Here is a 19,293-nt window from a genome sequence, read left to right as displayed (position 1 = left end):
TCAGAAGTGTGAAGTGTAGGACCACTAGACTGAAAAACTCTTTATTTCCCTCTGCCATCAGACTCCTAAACAGCTGAGGAGTTTATTACCAGGAAATACGTGATGTACTGTTTACATTCTCAGTTTGCACATTGACTGTTGACTACTGCACATGCTGCTCCCATGCAGCATACATTCTCTCTTATTATATTCTCATATATTTTAATTACATTGCTGCATTTGCTGCTTAAAGTGTCTTAGATTTTGTGTTACTTATTTATCTACTTTATAGTTAATTTGTATTTTGTGGCATTCATGTGGACGGCAAAGTAAGAATTTCATTGTACAGGGAAACATGTTTCCTAACTGTGCATATGACAAATAAACACTTTGACCTTTGATATGTACATGTATAAATGTACATATGTCATTACTAATGACAGTGATGGATCAGCAAAAAAAGACTAATTACCCTTCAAAAGTTATAGATTCTGTTTGCCTTTTGTTAGACTGATGCAACCAAAAACAACCTCAAACATAAATAACATGGTTTGACAGGGTTATCTAATTCAGTGGACAGTTTTATATGCTAACCTTGTAGGAAACATCCTCAAACTGATGTCATTGTTGGCATTTACTGTACACTGGAATCCTTTCAGATTATCCCAGCATGAGCAAGTGTCACGCCACATATCCAGTAGACAAAAGGACAAAACAATGGATGGAAAAATAGGCAAATCCTTACAGCATAGCAGTCAGAAGGTAATTATTAGTCAGAGCTGCTTGACCACCGTAACCCAAATGACGACCAGAGAGTGTGCCAGTGTGAAAAAAATTTTGGGTGCAGTGATGCAATTATCTCCAGTTCCACAGGTTTTCAGCTTGCAAGGAGCATTTTATCAGTAAGCCTACACAAAGAGACCAGTAAAGGAGATTAGTGGATTGGAAAATATGGTTTTGGTGTTTGTGGAGCAGCTTTTCCTGGTGTTTGACCTGAGGGCAGAGCTCAGCTCCTCCACACATAGAGCACAGCAGGCAAAGGACACGGAAGAAAGCATGACATCAGCTGAAGTGAAACATTACTCAGAGTTAACAATCCATGTGCTTTTCACCATATGTGCAATAAAACCTTGAAGTAAGAAAAAATACACCTCTTAACCCTTATTAGTTCCTAGGGCACTAGCAAGCCATGTTGGCTGTGTTAAATGAATGTAGCTCAAATTTGGCACAGGATATTTATTTTATAAAAACTTAAAAATTGTGTTGTAACTTCCTTAAAATTTGCTTAAAAAGGTTGAAATAAAAAAAAATACTCACAAATGTATTCCTAGGTTACTGTTACTCACCATTGAAAACCATTAAAAATGCTTTTTTTGATGCCAAATGCATCATATCATGTCATATTTCAATGCCCTGAAGCCATACACCATTTTAAATGAGCACAAACGTGCAAAAAAGCAATCATTTCAGTTTTACCTGCACCTCCACCGCTGCAGCATCCTTACAACCCACTGATGACTGTCAAGCTTCATGCTCTTACGTCAGCAGACTAATTTGTTTAATCTTCCCTGGACTTCGCCCCTGCTGTGGAAATGCACATCACAATGTACTCGGGGGTGTTTTACCCCAGGGACAATCCTTGGGCTTTACTTCCTGGGAATAAAAAGCACCGGGGACTTTCTGGTGGAAACGTGGCTTTTCTCTTTTTTGCTTTACTTTGTGTCTTCAGTACAGTATTACTTTCCTTGTTATCTGTTCACCCCTCTCTCTCTCACCTCCCTCTCTCTATCTTCTCCCTCTGAGGTGTGAAGGTGATTTGTTGACACTTTGATCTAAGGAATATTGACCAGAGGCCAACGTGGCTGATGGATGGCCCGCTGCTGGAGTCGATAATGCTTGTGTTAGTTGTGACCCATCACTTCTACCATCAGCACTTACATTTGCTACTATACAGTATGATATGGTAGTGCTTCACAGCCCAAAGCTGTGAGGATGCAACATGGGTTGAGGAACTGAAAGAGAGAAACTGAGCTGTACAGATGGATCAGTGGAAGTTCAAGTGCAAAAGGGAAAGATGCCTCTCTTCTTTTTTTTTTTTGTCCAGACAACCTCCTAATGATATTTTGTAAAAAAAAAGTTTGCAAACGGCCTGTCAAATAATTCACCCTTGACTCCAGTTAATGGTCTCCTCTCCGCTACCCAACCAAAAATGTACAGACCAATGCATTTCCAATTACACAGGTCCAGTGCAACTCAGCGCCCACTGGCTTGGCGTTCATCCTCAGTGAAGGAAGGAAAATTTGAAAACATAATTAACCAAAGGGGAGAATGCCCTGTGCCTAATGGGAATGAACAAATCCACACTACAACTGTTAAACAAGCATGGTTATTGCAAAAGTGAATTATTACAAGTGTGCTGCTAGTTTAATCAGCTAAGAAAACATTATGAAATGGCAAAAAAGAAATGTCTATTTAAAGCAAACGTATTAATAATGATGTGTGCACGTGCATGGGTATGCATACACAAGATAGGACACCATCTATCTTTTCTACAAGAAATCACTTTTGAACAGTGTGGATAAAGACAAAATCAGTTCACAGTGAGGTTCTTTTGAGAACAATGTGCCCAATGAGTATGTGATATTTTGTTACTATTGAATTCATGTGAGGAGTGCCTCCCTCTTCCACAATGAATATCTGGCTTCACAACAGTGTGAAATGTCCAATTGGCTTTCACTACAGAGGGCGTTTGACTTTTTTGCACCCTCCAAAGGTGAGAAAACTCCTTCTCAGCATGAAGGTGTCATTTAAAGCCCATTAAATAGAGCATTGTATCCTTCTTGAGATACACTTAAGATTGGAGAGCAGCATGAGGGCATCCTTTTTAACACACTTTAAATGGCATTTGACCTTAGTTTCCTGCCTTGCAGGTATTTCTCACTGGAGTCAGCATGGTGTTGCTATTTGAAGGGGGCGAAGCACAGCAGCTGACCCTTGTCCCCCTCCATAGGACACTGGTTTGACAACAAATATCAGGGTAGTGTCACTTTCAGGGACAGGTGGACACATGCTGAGATGAATGGGATTTAACCTGAAGTTAATCCTTCAGGTGGAGGAATAAAGGGTAAAAATTTTTTTAAAAGAGAGCAAAAGAGCAGTAGAGAGACAATTACAATGAGTCACAGAATAAGAGAGAGAGAGAGATACACCTCACTGAGGAAAGCATGCAGAGTTTGAGGTGAAGGATGATGACATAAACAGCAGGGCAGTGGGATAAAGAGAAAAGAATAAATGTGACCATACTAAGGTCCCATGGAAACCAAGCTCACTGCGAACGACTAAACTGTGTGCATAAATCTGTGTGTACACTGCTATACAGTGCCTTGCGAAAGTATTCGGCCCCCTTGAACTTTGCGACCTTTTGCCACATTTCAGGCTTCAAACATAAAGATATAAAACTGTAATTTTTTGTGAAGAATCAACAACAAGTGGGACACAATCATGAAGTGGAACGAAATTTATTGGATATTTCAAACGTTTTTAACAAATAAAAAACTGAAAAACTGGGCGTGCAAAATTATTCAGCCCCCTTAAGTTAATACTTTGTAGCGCCACCTTTTGCTGCGATTACAGCTGTAAGTCGCTTGGGGTATGTCTCTATCAGTTTTGCACATCAAGAGACTGAAATTTTTGCCCATTCCTCCTGCAAAACAGCTCGAGCTCAGTGAGATTGGATGGAGAGCGTTTGTGAACAGCAGTTTTCAGTTCGTTCCACAGATTCTCGATTGGATTCAGGTCTGGACTTTGACTTGGCCATTCTAACACCTGGATATGTTTATTTGTGAACCATTCCATTGTAGATTTTGCTTTATGTTTTGGATCATTGTCTTGTTGGAAGACAAATCTCCGTCCCAGTCTCAGGTCTTTTGCAGACTCCATCAGGTTTCCATCCAGAATGGTCCTGTATTTGGCTCCATCCATCTTCCCATCAATTTTAACCATCTTCCCTGTCCCTGCTGAAGAAAGCAGGCCCAAACCATGATGCTGCCACCACCATGTTTGACAGTGGGGATGGTGTGTTCAGGGTGATGAGCTGTGTTGCTTTTACGCCAAACATAACATTTTGCATTGTTGCCAAAAAGTTCGATTTTGGTTTCATCTGACCAGAGCACCTTCTTCCACATGTTTGGTGCGTCTCCCAGGTGGCTTGTGGCAAACTTTAAACGACACTTTTTATGGATATCTTTAAGAAATGGCTTTCTTCTTGCCACTCTTCCATAAAGGCCAGATTTGTGCAGTATACGACTGATTGTTGTCCTATGGACAGAGTCTCCCACCTCAGCTGTAGATCTCTGCAGTTCATCCAGAGTGATCATGGGCCTCTTGGCTGCATCTCTGATCAGTCTTCTCCTTGTATGAGCTGAAAGTTTAGAGGGACGGCCAGGTCTTGGTAGATTTGCAGTGGTCTGATACTCCTTCCATTTCAATATTATCGCTTGCACAGTGCTCCTTGGGATGTTTAAAGCTTGGGAAATCTTTTTGTATCCAAATCCGGCTTTAAACTTCTCCACAACAGTATCTCGGACCTGCCTGGTGTGTTCCTTGTTCTTCATGATGCTCTCTGCGCTTTAAACAGACCTCTGAGACTATCACAGTGCAGGTGCATTTATACGGAGACTTGATTACACACAGGTGGATTCTATTTATCATCATTAGTCATTTAGGTCAACATTGGATCATTCAGAGATCCTCACTGAACTTCTGGAGAGAGTTTGCTGCACTGAAAGTAAAGGGGCTGAATAATTTTGCACGCCCAATTATTCAGTTTTTTATTTGTTAAAAAAGTTTGAAATATCCAATAAATTTCGTTCCACTTCATGATTGTGTCCCACTTGTTGTTGATTCTTCACAAAAAATTACAGTTTTATATCTTTATGTTTGAAGCCTGAAATGTGGCAAAAGGTCGCAAAGTTCAAGGGGGCCGAATACTTTCGCAAGGCACTGTATATCAATGACTGCATTATACATGAATAGAGGTACGAAAACTTTTCCTCAAACAAACACTAGAACTGTGGAGTGTGGTGCGTGTTCTTAAAAATAGCCATGATGTCATCTCTGGTACTCTGGCTTCCTCCCACAGTCCAAAGACATGCGTGTGTTAGGTGTGTCTGTCTCTATAGTCCCTTTCAAACATGGAACCCAAGAATTTGTGGGCTGCGTGTACCTAGGTAGCAGTTGTTTTTTGGCGTTCAGACATAGAGCTGCTGTGTGCAAAAATCCCGGCAAGGCTTTGTTCCAAGATAGACATGAGGACTCAAGTTTGTGACTTGGACTCGAGTCACACACACAGTGACTTGAGACTTGTCCTCAAAAGACTCGACTCAAGATTTGCGACTCATGAACAATATATATTTTACTCTTTTTTGCACATTAATGTTAAGAAAATGTCTGTTTAGCCGAATGCCATTCCCTTTACTATTATCATGTGTAATTTTACACATGCACAGGAGGTGCTGCCTGAGATGACTGTAAGCTGCAGCAACAACACTGTGACTATAGTGAAAACATCTGCAGCTACTTTTATCAGGCATCTCAAAATGCAATGGATGGTTAAGTCGGTCACCTGGTAATGTGAGAGACAAGTTAATGTTAGTTCCTATGGGCTTTTAGCAAACATGTTAGCTCAGCATGGGATGCTCATTACAACCATAAATGGTAAATGGTCTTATACTTGTATAGCGCCTTTCTATGCTTTTACAGCACCCTCAAAGCGCTTTCACATTATTCGGCCATTCACCCATTCGCACTCCCAAATTCACACACCGGTGACATCACCGGGAGCAACTGGGGGTTCAGTGTCTTGCTCAAGGACACCTCGACATGTTGACTGGACAAGCCGGGAACCGAACCGCTAATCTTCCGTTTAGGAAACAACCCGCTCTACCTCCTGAGCCACAGCCAGAGACTTGAAACTTGACTTGTGCCTCAAAAACTTAAGACTTGACTTGGACTTGCAAACCATTACTTGTGAGCATCTCTGTTCCAACATAGCAGGACCTAGCTGGGTACAGCCACAATATTCACACAATGTCCACCATCACACAAGACAGACAGACCATTATTCCTCTCCTCAAAGGATGAGAAATTCTCTGATTTCTATGTTGGTCCAATTTCCAGCCATTCTGTGTTAGCTCTCACTGCTAAACTGTATCTTCTCTCTACTCATTCAAAATAAATTTTGTACAAGTTAGGTATGTTACTTTGTTTTTATAGTTGTGCCTAAATGTCACTGTATGCCAAAAATATATGCTACTAAGAGCGAAAGAGGGAGAGCAGCAGCTGAGCAGGTGCATTAAGAAAGAGAGCGGCATTAACGAGACCAGAAGCAGTAAAACAGAGAAAAAGTTGGGTGTTAAATATTATGTTGTAGTGCTGTTGTCATCTTGACTGTGCCCTTACCATTAATTTGACCACTTCCATTCAGGCATGTAGCTGTCTATTTGACTTGATCTGATCAGGTAAAATTGCTAGCAACACTTTGCCAGCTACATGACACTGGGCTTTGTTCTGACATGATGCCTAGATGTGAAATAGCAGGCAAATTCCTGGATAGGGGTGCATGTCGATTATGTGTCAGTCCTGTGATAGACCGGCAACCTGTCTAGAGTGTACTCCCTCTGTTGCCCAGTGTTAGCTAGGATAAGCTCCAAAGGCGCAAACACACAGGCTAAACATTAAGTGGATGGCTATTAAAACTTTGGTCACCATAACACAAAGCAGTTTGGCCTAAAGCAATTTAGTTTACAGCACAGTACAATGAACATACTTCCATTAGCATGTACGTAATTCAATACATTGGTAAATACAGCTGTATACACAGACTACACAGTATACCTGCTGGGTCCTGTCTGTGCTATTGTTTGGTTTCTGTATCTGCATCCCCAGTGTTAATATCACCACACTGTCATGTGGGATAGATTTATGATTCTCTTCTCAGGATATCTGAGTACAGAAAACAGTAAAATAAATAAATAAATAAAATCAATCAATTAAGGTTGATTCTCCAATTCTGGCTGGGAACTAAGCACACTGAAGGGTTATAAAAGCCACACTAATTAAAAGTGACACCATGAAAACAAGGCATTAATTTAAGAGTAATCAGATATCATCACTTAAGTGTCTCATAGAGCCTATTTTTTCAGATTGATTTATGGTACAAACAGGTTGTTACCCTCTCCTCCAGCCGAGCCATCTGCTCTCTGTAGAAAGCATCCTGCTTATTTAGATCTGCTTCTCTGGCCTCCAGCTGCTTGGTCTAAACACACACACACACACACACACACACACACACAGAAGAGAAGAAAAACAATTACTTATGTGCTCTGTGGAGTGTTGCCAATTTTAACAAACCAATCACAAAACACACTCAAACAAGGAAATGTACACATGAGAGAGGCTCACAATGGGGACTCCTACAAGTGTGTATAAAGTACAGAGACATTCTAATACCACAAAGACCACGTGAATGTGTGTAATGCCTGCCAGCATGTACATACACCTAGAGAGGCTTTGCATGTATGGGAATGTGTGCACACTTTGTATGTCAATGTGCGTGCAACTGATCATGCCTCAGCAGGTACTGTATACACTTTTTAATTCTCTTGTGTTCAATCTTCAGCCACACCACTGTCAGGCCAAGAGGATAACATCAGTTCTCAGTCCAAACAGGTGCCATGGTCTGGTGTATATATTTAGCTAGCCTACCTATCTTTACTGTCCTCCCCTCTACTGTGACCTTCACTAAATGTACGGCTGAGTCTCTGGGTGATATACAGGACAGATAAGACCTGGATGCATCTGCTCTGAAAAAACATCTTTACACTTGGCTAGAGCACTAGCAACTCAAATCAAAATGGAATTTTATTAAACATGATAGTATAAATTTCCTTACAGACTTGACCACACACTTTTCAAAACCACATTGTGCTCTGTTCAGATTTAGTTTACACGGCCTCTGTTCACGGGTATTATATACCCGCATCATCTTTTGGCTTTGTAACTCAACATAATCAAAGAATTCTAATCTAAAACAATGCAAAAACCAACTCTAATAATCAACAGATGTTTATTTACATTTGCCCTTTACCTTTGTTAGATTACATTACACAACTGTTATGTAAATTTTTTGTCAGACGATTGGAAAAAATAAATTTACAAAGGAAGCAAGATTTTTCACAACTGCTAATTTTTATTTGCACTTCAGTAATTTCAAACATTCAGGACATTTCAAACTGTGCACAGCACAAGCTGAACACACAGTAACTATTTTGGTCTACACAACACAGCCCCAATGAACACAGACAAACCTATACATCACATTCTTCGTCCTCCTGGTCTCCTCCTCGTCCCTCCTGGTTCTTCGTCCTCCTGGTCTCCTCCTCGTCCCTCCTGGTTCTTCGTCCTCCTGGTCTCCTTGTCCCTCTTGGTTCCTCCTGGTCTCCTCCCTGATCTCCTCCGTCCTCCTGGTCTCCTCCCTGGGTCCTCGTCTTCTTACCACCCAGCCTTACCTGTGTTTTTGTTCATTAAACCTCTTTCTTTGGCTCCTACTCCTTCTGGTCTGTGTCTGCAACTGGGGTCCACACCATGCTCACACATAACACAAGAGAGCTGAGCAGGGGGAAGATCCTGGTGTAAAGAAAAATGTAACATGTCAAAGACAAGGAAAAAAGAAATCCTTGACTATTATGCAGAAACAGCAAGAGAGAACTGGGAGAAGGTAAAAACCTCTACAGTTACCTTCCGTCCAATCTCCTGAATAAGGAAGCAGTGAAAGGAAATGAGAGAAAGAAAAAGAGAGAATGTAAAGTGGCACTGATTCATCCATGAACTTCTTCAAAGTGACATTTGGAGAGGTTTAGTATTCAGAGTCTCGGGGTGACTGCCTAGCACTGTTCTGCTTGAATACTCACACTTTATCCTCTCAATCTCCTCTCTCACTGGCATATACAGACTACTGCATATACACACTAGTGTGTATACACAAATGTATGGTATACACACTTACATATATTCCAACTCAGAACCACACACACACACCATATCACCATATTGCAGAGAACTGTTCTATAGAAAGCAGCCATGCAGAGAGAACCTTGATTCATTTGCTGTAAGCGCAATAGGATGATGAAGAGAATACAACATATAGAGAAAAACACTGCAGTACACCATCCAATCTCTACTACACTGATAACCATCTGTGTTAGGCTACTCAGCACACTGCAGGCGGAGTTGTGCGCTCTATGCATTGTGATGAGGAGTGATGAGGAATGTCACTGAGAGGTTGTCCTTGCGTGAGAATACTGGGGAAGTTTCAAGTCAAGGGGAAACTGTAATCTTATGCACTATACACAAGACCAACCAGTGAATACTGGCAAACACCTGCGCGCGCGCACACACACACACACACACACACACACACACACACACTAAGCAAGGGGTAAAACACTCCAGAGCACACCGTGGTCAAGCTGTGGTGCTCAGCACAACACTGTATTAGGCAGTCTTATTAATCAAACATGTCTCCATTGTGTGCCTTTACAAAACTGCAGTGCTATTGTGTGGCCAGTGTTAGAAACAAGCTGAACTTAAGCCTAAATGATAGTGCTGGGTGAATGTACCCTAAAGTACACCTTAAAGTGTGTGTTAAGTACACTGGAGGTAACATTTTTATGACCTTTAAATGTGTTACTGATTCGAAGCATGCAATCAGGGCTTCTAGGATAGACTGGCAAAGTTTTTGAAAGACTGAAATATGATTGCAAAGGTGCCAAAAAACTGTCTCTCACCAACAGCTGAATTTTGAACGAAGAAATGAGGTGTGCTGGGATGGAGGGAGAAACAGAGGAGAGGACTGTACTGTCACAAGTGTGTCCAAACCCAGTGTTACGCTGATAGGTGGCTGACAGGTGGTGAGGTTAGCATTACAGAGAAAGACAAATGACACACACAAACAACAGGGGAGACACTGACCTAAAATGCATATATTATCACACATATATGCACTCACTCACACCAGCCGGAGCAGCTGTACCCACAGAGAGTGGGTGGAGAGATACATTTGTGCTGAAGGTGAGACTAAAGGGGTCATTAAAAGAGAAGAGGTTGTGACAGAAACGTGTACTCAGGGATTTTCTTTTTCTGCTCACTTTTGTGTGCGTCTGTGGATACATGCACCCTTGGATGTGTTCAATTTCAATGCGAGCAGGTTGGCCCTTCACTTTGATGACACATGCCACACAGGATCAGACAAACACATTATGTCAGGATTACTTCCGACTGATTAACCCCATTCAGCAGCCTTTAAAGATAATCTAATCATTGTAAACACCAAACAATGGGACAGACTTCACCGCTGCCCGCACACCTTTTGTTCCCCTAATGAAGAGGCGGTTGCAAGTGGAGGAGGAGAACTAGGGTATGGGTAGGGGGATGAAGCGGAAAGGAAGGGCAGAATTAGATGAGAAAATGGGAGTGAACTTGAGAGTGGAAAGCACAGAGAGATAAGAGACAAAGAGAAGAGGACAATAAAAGGTGATTTAACATGGGAGAGGTCAAGAATGAAAAACTGGCTGTTAGATAGGACATGGAGCCTGGGCCAAATGTACCGCTATAATTTTAGAAAGAAGTTAAAGTGAGAAAATGATGAAAGTATAGAAAGGAAGGGAGATGAGAGAAAAAAGGAGGATGTGTTACAGTGCATGCTTCCAGCTTTAAAATCCATACATCTCCCAGAAAATGTCAACACAAAGAATGTCTGTCAATCACTCATGATGTTTTCCTAGTATTATGAGCAACTTCAAAACTTTGCAACCCCAGTGGATGCTAATTCACCAATTCTAAATCGGCTTTACTCTAATTTTCCTGTGCAGAAACCCTTGACATGGGAAAAAAAACGGCCAGTAAAAATACCAATATTCACAATATCCTCCCACAGGACACACACAGAATCCACATACTCCTAGTACTGCTATTAGCAAACTTTTACATTGCCCTTCTTGTTTCCATCTCTCCTGGTCTCTTATTAAGTACAGTAGCACGGTGGGTGCGGGTGCAGTGGTGGTCAGATTAAATGGATCATTTAGGCGAGGTAAATGCCTCCGTGAATATCAATTAGCCAGCCGCTGAATAATTAAGAACAGTCATGTTTTTTAATTACCCGAATGCCGTAGTTTGAGATGGGAGTCAGGGCAAAGGAGAAGACAGGGAGGAGGAGAGGAGGATGGAAGATGGATGAAAACAGGTGGATTTTGCTGTGTCAGGCCCCCCCGCCCACTGCCTATTCTCTGATTTACTTCCATACACCCTTACACTCATACACCACTTTCTTTCACAGCTGCTTTTGGGTGGCGACAGTGGTGCGGTTGGTAGAGCAGTCATCTCCCAACCACAAGGTTGAAGGTTTGAAACTTGGTGCCTCCAGTCCATGTGTCGAAGTGTCCTTGGGCAAGACACAGAACCTCCCCGTTGCCCCCAATAGCCATCGGTTGTGTTGGCGCCGCAGATGGCTGCCATCGGTTCTGTACCAGACACAAATTCCTTGTGTGTAACATACTTGGCCAATAAAAGTGATTATCCTTATCCTTTCTTTAAAGTGTCCTTTGACACTTGTTTTTTTTTTTCTTCTTTTTCTTTTAAAGCTATCCAAATGATTGAAATAGAAATAACTCCTGCTGGGCAACTCTGTGTGTGTGTGTGTGTGTGTGTGTGTGTGTGTGTGTGTATATTGTGTGTAGCTACAGGATGCTTTATTATATTAAAGACATATACTGTATAAGTATATGTCTGTATAGCATGGTTACTGTATGTCTGATTTGCAAAATTTCCTGCTGTCCTTGAAGAGACATGCATATACTTACCCAAAACAAAACACTATAAAAAGACCCTATGGTACTGTAAGTGAAACAAGACTGTTCTCCCAGGAAGAGTAAACAGCATCAGTTGTTTCATCAAGTGCCCCAGAACAGCATGTTCACATTCAAATTACAAAGCCCCCTAATGGCCATAGGAATTATGGTAAGAGCAAAAGAGAAAGTCAGGTGGTACAGTGCGACAAAGTCCGCACAGGGGAGAGGTCAGGATGAATGGATGGGTCACCAAGCCACTGACTGTATCACAGGAGGTTGCTTCTCATTTCCTGTTTTAAACAATGTCAGTCTGTTCACTATAATGGATCCATAACCTTAACCACATGGCTCTTTGTGCTGCCGCCGCCAATTATCTTCTGGCTTTCGCAAATAGCAATTTGAACCCAAACTACTTTGTATCCCTAACTCTAATTAAGAACTTAATTTAACCCACATCATGATCCCTAACTTTAACCAAGTTGTTTTTGTGGCTAAATCTAACCAAACAGTTTTAGAAGGCGTGCACAGACAAACATCCTGCTGATCAGTTAATGCTTATGTATGTGCCATTCTAGAAGGCATGGATAAGCAATATACTTTTTCACTTCATTTGGAGGATTTGCAGACTTTAATCAATTTCCAACCATACACATCATAATAGAAAACTAAAATTATTGCCACCAATCAGTCAACTTCGTGGAAATGGGACAGATGTGAGGTCACTAACCTTGAACTTTAACCACCAAAATGTAATCAGTTCATCCACAAGTCCAAGTGGACACTTGTGTGTGTCAAATTTGAAGAAATTCCCTCAAAACATTCCTGACCTATCACGTTCACAAGAAAAGGCTGGCCAGATGGATGGATGGACAACCCGAAAACATGCCTCTGGCTGCAGGCATAATGCAGATAAACTATTGCGTTGTCATGTTCAGTGTAAAGACTTAAAACAGTATTTCCCTGATTTTTTGGCTTATGTCTATCTAACATGTTTACCTATAACCCATTATCACAAGTTTAACCGTGTCTATGAAATGTCAACAACCAAAGTGAACTTGTCTTGCTAAACTGCTTTATATTGGCTTTTAGAGGCAAAAGTGAATTACTGTATCAGAGACAAGTCCAAGAAATTACTCTTATGTAAAAGAAATATGTTTTTAATCCTCTTCTTTCCCAGTCATCATATTTTTACAAGTCAGATATGTATTGCGACTACATTTGAGGTCAATAACATTGTTTATACATTGTTCATGTCACACCTCAAATGCAATTATAAGCTGTATTGTAATATACTGATCTACATTACACTGTATGCGTGCAACATTTTTATAAATCATGCTGGAGGAAAATAATCTTGTGAGATACCATGATCAATAGAGCACAAATCCTGATTGGCCCTGATTCAACCCTGTCACAAGCAGCATCATAATCAATGCTCCCTCAAACCATCCAAGTGTGTGCTGCAGCGTGGTGGGTCAGAGCTGCTCACCAGGGCCCATCTATCAAAGACCTGCGCGACAGGGCCCTGTGACAAACTAATACTGAAGCCATGGGCCTGAGTTCCTGAGTGCTTTGACAGGCAGGGAGGAGGGGTCAAAGGACAGCACAATGTGACCATGCTCTGGTGTTAATTGGCACAGTAGGCGGCATGTGGGAGGTAGGAGATGAATTGAGGGAAGAGAAGGGAGGGGAAGTTCATGGGGTAGAGAAGATGGAAAGGAGAGAAAGAGAAGGGCCAATCTGTGGATGGAATATGGATGACAATACCGTATATGTGGTAGGAGAATTGAGTTTTTGACAGTTGCTGGGAGAACTGTCATATCAAGCTTGGTGATAGGAGAACATTTTAAAATGGGAGTTTGATGAGAAACATCCATAAATGAATATACACCAAGTTTACATGACGTCTGCAAAACGTGTGAAAGTTTAATGGCAATTACCGATAAAATTGAGTATTTGGAAGGTCAATCCAGGCGGAATAACCTGGTTTTCGTGGCGATAATGGAGACACCCGGAGAAAGCTGGGCGGACACGGAGCTGAAGGTGAAGAACGTTTTGAAAGAAAAGTTGCAAATTCAACAGGACATGGAGATTGCGCGTGTTCACCGAGCAGGGAGGCCTACCGAACGAGGACCAAGGTCCGTGGTGGTGAAGTTCATGTGGTATAAGGACCGATTATACATACTGCAACGCACAAAGCTTCTGAGAGGGTCTAACATTTACATAAATGAGGATTTTACCGATTCTGTGAGGAGGAAACGGAAGGAGCTGATGCCGAAGTTACAAGAGGCACGTGCAAGGGGTGACATCGTGTACCTTCGTTACGATAGATTGGTGGTACACTCCAGAACTAGTACACCAAAACAAGGAGAGGATAATCAATAGTCATTCAGGTACACCGATGATTGAATCTTCAAAGAGCTTTGGCATCAACACTTAGGTATGACCACTGCATGGCAACAAACACGAACTGCTCACATCCTGCTGTAAGTGACTTACTACAGAGGATTACTGAGTATGATGAGCTGGAGTTGAGTACTTATAGATACACTGATCATCACTCTCAGGACTGGGAGAATGACATTGATCCTTGAAATAATTTTTTCACAATCACTGACAACAATTGTCTTTACTATACAGATAAACAGTTCAACTGCAAAATTAATACTGAAAACAGAATATCTATGATTCACTTTAACAGTAGACGTTTATATGCTAATTTCCATAATATAAAACACTATCTCAGTGGTCTCTTACATTCATTTAACATAATTGCAATTTCTGAAACTTGGATTAACAATGTAAGGGGCATGGATTTTGAACTAAATGGATATAATATGGTATGTGTAAATAGAGAAACGAAGTTGGGAGGTGGTGTGGCACTGTATGTAGATAAAAACTTTAGATTTAGGATAGTGGGCACGTTGTCAACAGCAGTGGATAATTTGTTGAAATGTGTAACAGTAGAAATATTAATGGAAAATAAGAAAAACATCTTAATAAGTTGCATATACAGAGCTCCAGGTACAAGTATAGATACTTTTAAGGATTGGTTTGAAGAAAATTATGCAACAATAAGTAATAAAGTAATGTTTATATGTGGTGATTTTAATATTGATCTGTTAAATCCCAATAAGCATAAAGGAACTGATGAATTTATTAATGTACTGTACAGCTGTAGTCTATATCCCAAAATCTCAAGACCCAGTAGAATAACTACTTATAATGCAACATTAATTGATAATATATTTACAAATGATATTGACAATAGAATTGTAAGTGGACTTTTGATCAATGATATTACTGATCATTTGCCAGTGTTTTTAATTTATTATAGTCATCATAGAAAACGAAGACCAAATACTAATCCAATATATAAGCGGGTGATAAATGAAGAATCTAAAAGGACCTTAAAAGAGGACTTTATGGGTCAGGACTGGGAATCGGTATATAGGGAAGAAGACCCGGACAAAGCATATGAGCAATTTTTATATATATTTAAATTACTGTATGACAAGAACTGTCCAAGTAAATTTTATAGGAGATACAATAATTACGATGAGAAGCCTTGGATGACTAAGGGATTACAGATTGCATGTAAGAAGAAGAATGCACTATATAGAGAGTTCATAAAATATAGTTCAAAGAAAACAGGATAAATATAAGATATATAATAATAGATTAATCAATGTACTGAGGAGTTGTAAAAAACAATATTATTGTAAATTATTGGTGGATAATAAAAACAATATGAGAGATACTTGGAATATACAGTTTAATTAGAAACTGTCATAGTAAGGAGAACTATCCTCACTATTTTGTTGATAATGATAAGCCTGTCAACACAATGGAGGATGTAGTAAACAAATTTAACAGATTTTTTGTTAACGTTGGGCATGATGTAGCAAGAAACATTTGTACCAATGATGCATCCTCATCCACAAGTGACAGTCTTATTGATAGAAACAGGAGTTCTTTGTTTCTTAAACCAATAGATGAAAATGAGGTTATAGATATAATTAATAAATGTGAAAATAAGACATCTACTGATAATGATGGAATAAATATGACTACTGTAAAATGGGTTATTAATGGGATTTCCAAACCACTATCGCACATTTTTAATTTGTCATTTCAAATGGGCAGTTCCCCAACAGCATGAAAATAGCAAAAGTTATTCCATTGTACAAATCTGGGGACAAGCACAACATCACAAATTATAGACCTATTTCTCTGACTTATTGAAATTTGCTGATTATACTACCATATGGGCTTCTGCTGAGAATTTCCAGCAACTTGTAGACTTGATTACACAGGAAACTGAAAAGGTAAAGAAAAGGTGTGATACAAACAAATTATCACTTAATTTGGATAAGACTAAATTCATGGTATTTGGTAATCATAGGCTGGACAATCAAATCCAAGTAATGGTTGGAGGTGTTAATATAGAAAGAGTTTATGAAATGAAATTTCTAAGTGTTATTATTGATGGCAAAATTTGCTGGAAACCTCACATTAAAAATATACAAATCAAAATGGCTAAAAGCATTTCCATACTGGCGAGAGTGACACATATTCTGGATTGGAAGTCACTTCACATTCTTTATTGTTCTTTAATTTTACCATATTTAGATTAGTGTGTTGAGAGTTGGGGAAATACATACAAAAGTTCACTGCAGTCATTATTTATACTTCAGAAAAGGGCCATAAGAATTGTCCATAAGCTTGGATACTGGGATTATACTAGTGCATCATTCATACAGTCTGAATTGTTAAAATTTTTTGATCTAGTAGAATACAAATCTGCTGTGTTTATGTATAAAGTTAGAAACATTCAGTTGCCGGGTGGAATTCAAAAACTGTTTAATGAGAGAGATGGGAGGATATAATTTAAGAGGCCATATAAATTAAAAAATTTTGTCTATACGTACAACCAAAAAATGTTTCTGTATATCTGTAAGTGGTGTAAAATTGTGGAACAAATTAAAGGACGATTTAAAACAATGTACAAGCATAAAACAGTTATGTATAAATATAAATATAAAAGAGGCTGTATTTCAAGGTATAGGAAAGAGGAGGTATAGTGCAGATCATATGGGAGTATTCAGGGTGTGGTGTATGATAATAAAATTAATGTCTAGACTTTGTATTAATCTTGTGGATGTGAGAGGTGTTGATTAAGTGAATGTTGTTTTTGTATTGAGTTATTTAACAATGTTATTTCGTATAGTTAGTACATGATGATCTGTGTGTGCAATGACGAATTTGTGTTAGAGTGCAAGTAGAGTCACCTTGGTGTAGGTTGTTTGGTGCTGGATGTTGGGTGCATGTCGGGGCTGGTCCTTGGTGGTTTTTGGGGGTTTGGCTGGTTGTTGGCGGGGTTGATGGCACTGGCATGACTATACCATGGTCTAAGAAAGGGGGTAGAACTAGATAAGTCTGTACTTCTTTCTACTCCCTTTCAAGCATGCAATGTTGGTATTATCTATAATACACTTCATGAATGTGATATGACTGAATTGTGTACTATTTTGTCTTTATATTGTTATTAGTTCTGTCTTCTTGTATTGTATATGCACTACCTTTTTCTTTTGTTTTTTATTTTTTCCTCACAATTTTATTTTTGTAATGCTATTTTATTTTTTACATGATTGAAATAAACTAAACTAAACTAAACTACATGCACACAGTTTCCAACACACATTCCGGCCACAAATTTTAGCACATCCTGTAACTGCCTCTAAAACCATTGCAACTCTATCTTTACAAGTTATCACTGGCTGATCAAATCTAAGTGATGGAGTGTAAAATGGAGTCACTAATGAAACATAAGTCCTGGTAGCAGTAGCTGTAAAACTGCATTGGAAGCCATTCACTTTGGCTGGTTAATTAGCATCATGGGCTTTTACTGAGTGGGAGTAACACTTAGGATCAAGGCTCCCTATTAGTCTCCATGGGAGGTGGCAGGATTATGGGTGATGTTATCTTGTCAGATATAGTGTGGTCTGTTAACTGACTTAACCTTGACTGATAACACTTAAGGACAAACACACTGTCAAACCCTTACTCACATGCACACCAACAGCTGAGAAAAATGTGACAACCTTGCTACAGGGTTCAGTGCTGAAATGTTTTTGAACTCAAAGATGTACCGTCATATATTCAAACTTAAGTTGGTTGTCACTTACAAATGAGCCTGCACTTGCCTAGAGTCACCTAAGTCTTTGAGAGCTGTCTGCTTCAGTTCAATTTAACAGGTGAGTGTTATGACATTTAAATCAAGCGGCACACCAAATAAACTGAGACTGTGACTGCATAAAAACATTGGCCTCTGTACTGTTTTGTAAAGGCCAGATGTGCTTGAAACAAACTAGTTCGTAGAGCTTGACATTTGAATGTGTGTGAAGGCAACAATGTTTACAGCTCACAATAGCCACAGTCAAAGGAAGCATGAAACATCTATCATCATATAGAGGGGCAAGATATGCCAATCATACAGAACAGAACAATTTTTGCTTTCAAATCAGTTGCATGTGTTTTCAACCTCTGGGCCACAAGGACATCCTGCAGTAAACCTGACAGCATTACCACCCTGCTACAACATAATAAGAAGGGAACCTCTTCTTGGGAATTTACCATATATCAGTGGAGCTGGGAATGGTCACAATAAAGTCAAAAGTAGCAGTGGTATCATTAATCATTGATGACAAGCTTACGGTGGTCAAGCAGCTCTGACTAATAATTACCTTCTGACTGCTATGCTGTAAGGATTTGCCTATTTTTCCAGCCATTGTTTTGTCCTTTTGTCTACTGGATATGTGGCGTGACACTTGCTCATGCTGGGATAATCTGAAAGGATTCCAGTGTACAGTAAATGCCAACAATGACATCAGTTTGAGGATGTTTCCTACAAGGTTAGCATATAAAACTGTCCACTGAATTAGATAACCCTGTCAAACCATGTTATTTATGTTTGAGGTTGTTTTTGGTTGCATCAGTCTAACAAAAGTCAAACAGAATCCATAACTTTTGAAGGGTAATTAGTCTTTTTTTGCTGATCCATCACTGTCATTAGTAATGACATATGTACATTTATACATGTACATATCAAAGGTCAAAGTGTTTATTTGTCATATGCACAGTTAGGAAACGTGTTTCCCTGTACAATGAAATTCTTACTTTGCCGTCCACATGAATGCCACAAAATACAAATGAACTATAAAGTAGATAAATAACACAAAATCTAAGGCACTTTAAGCAGCAAATGGAGCAATATAATAAAAATATATAAGAATATAATAAGAGAATGTATGCTGTATGGGAGCAGCATGTGCAAACTGAGAATGTAAACAGTACAGGTCGACAGTACATGACATATTTCCTGGTACCACACTCCTCAGCTGTTTAGGAG

General features: G+C 39.7%; 1 protein-coding gene across 4 annotated transcripts in view; it reads right to left on the bottom strand.

Annotated features, from left to right (window-relative positions):
• chchd3a (coiled-coil-helix-coiled-coil-helix domain containing 3a) overlaps nucleotides 1-19,293 on the bottom strand; it is a 92,307-nt gene that overhangs the window by 28,362 nt on the left and 44,652 nt on the right. Inside the window, exons 6-7 of one of the 4 annotated variants that reach the window (XM_020599647.1) lie at nucleotides 8,776-8,790; nucleotides 8,514-8,664 (exon numbers count right to left, since the gene is read on the bottom strand). The exons of 1 other annotated variant lie outside the window; for it this stretch is intronic. In XM_020599647.1, coding sequence (XP_020455303.1) covers nucleotides 8,530-8,664; nucleotides 8,776-8,790 — 150 coding nt within the window. In that variant the 3' untranslated portion in view covers nucleotides 8,514-8,529. Of the gene's footprint in view, nucleotides 1-7,210; nucleotides 7,295-8,513; nucleotides 8,665-8,775; nucleotides 8,791-19,293 lie in introns of those variants that run through there. 2 more of the 4 variants (XM_020599644.1, XM_020599648.1) reach the window with 2 other exon arrangements.

The sequence above is a fragment of the Monopterus albus genome, unplaced genomic scaffold (genome assembly GCF_001952655.1).
Source record: "Monopterus albus unplaced genomic scaffold, M_albus_1.0 scaffold41.1, whole genome shotgun sequence".
Lineage (NCBI taxonomy): Eukaryota > Metazoa > Chordata > Actinopteri > Synbranchiformes > Synbranchidae > Monopterus > Monopterus albus.
Note: the sequence above shows the minus strand (reverse complement) of the source record. Positions and strands in the feature narration are given on the sequence as shown.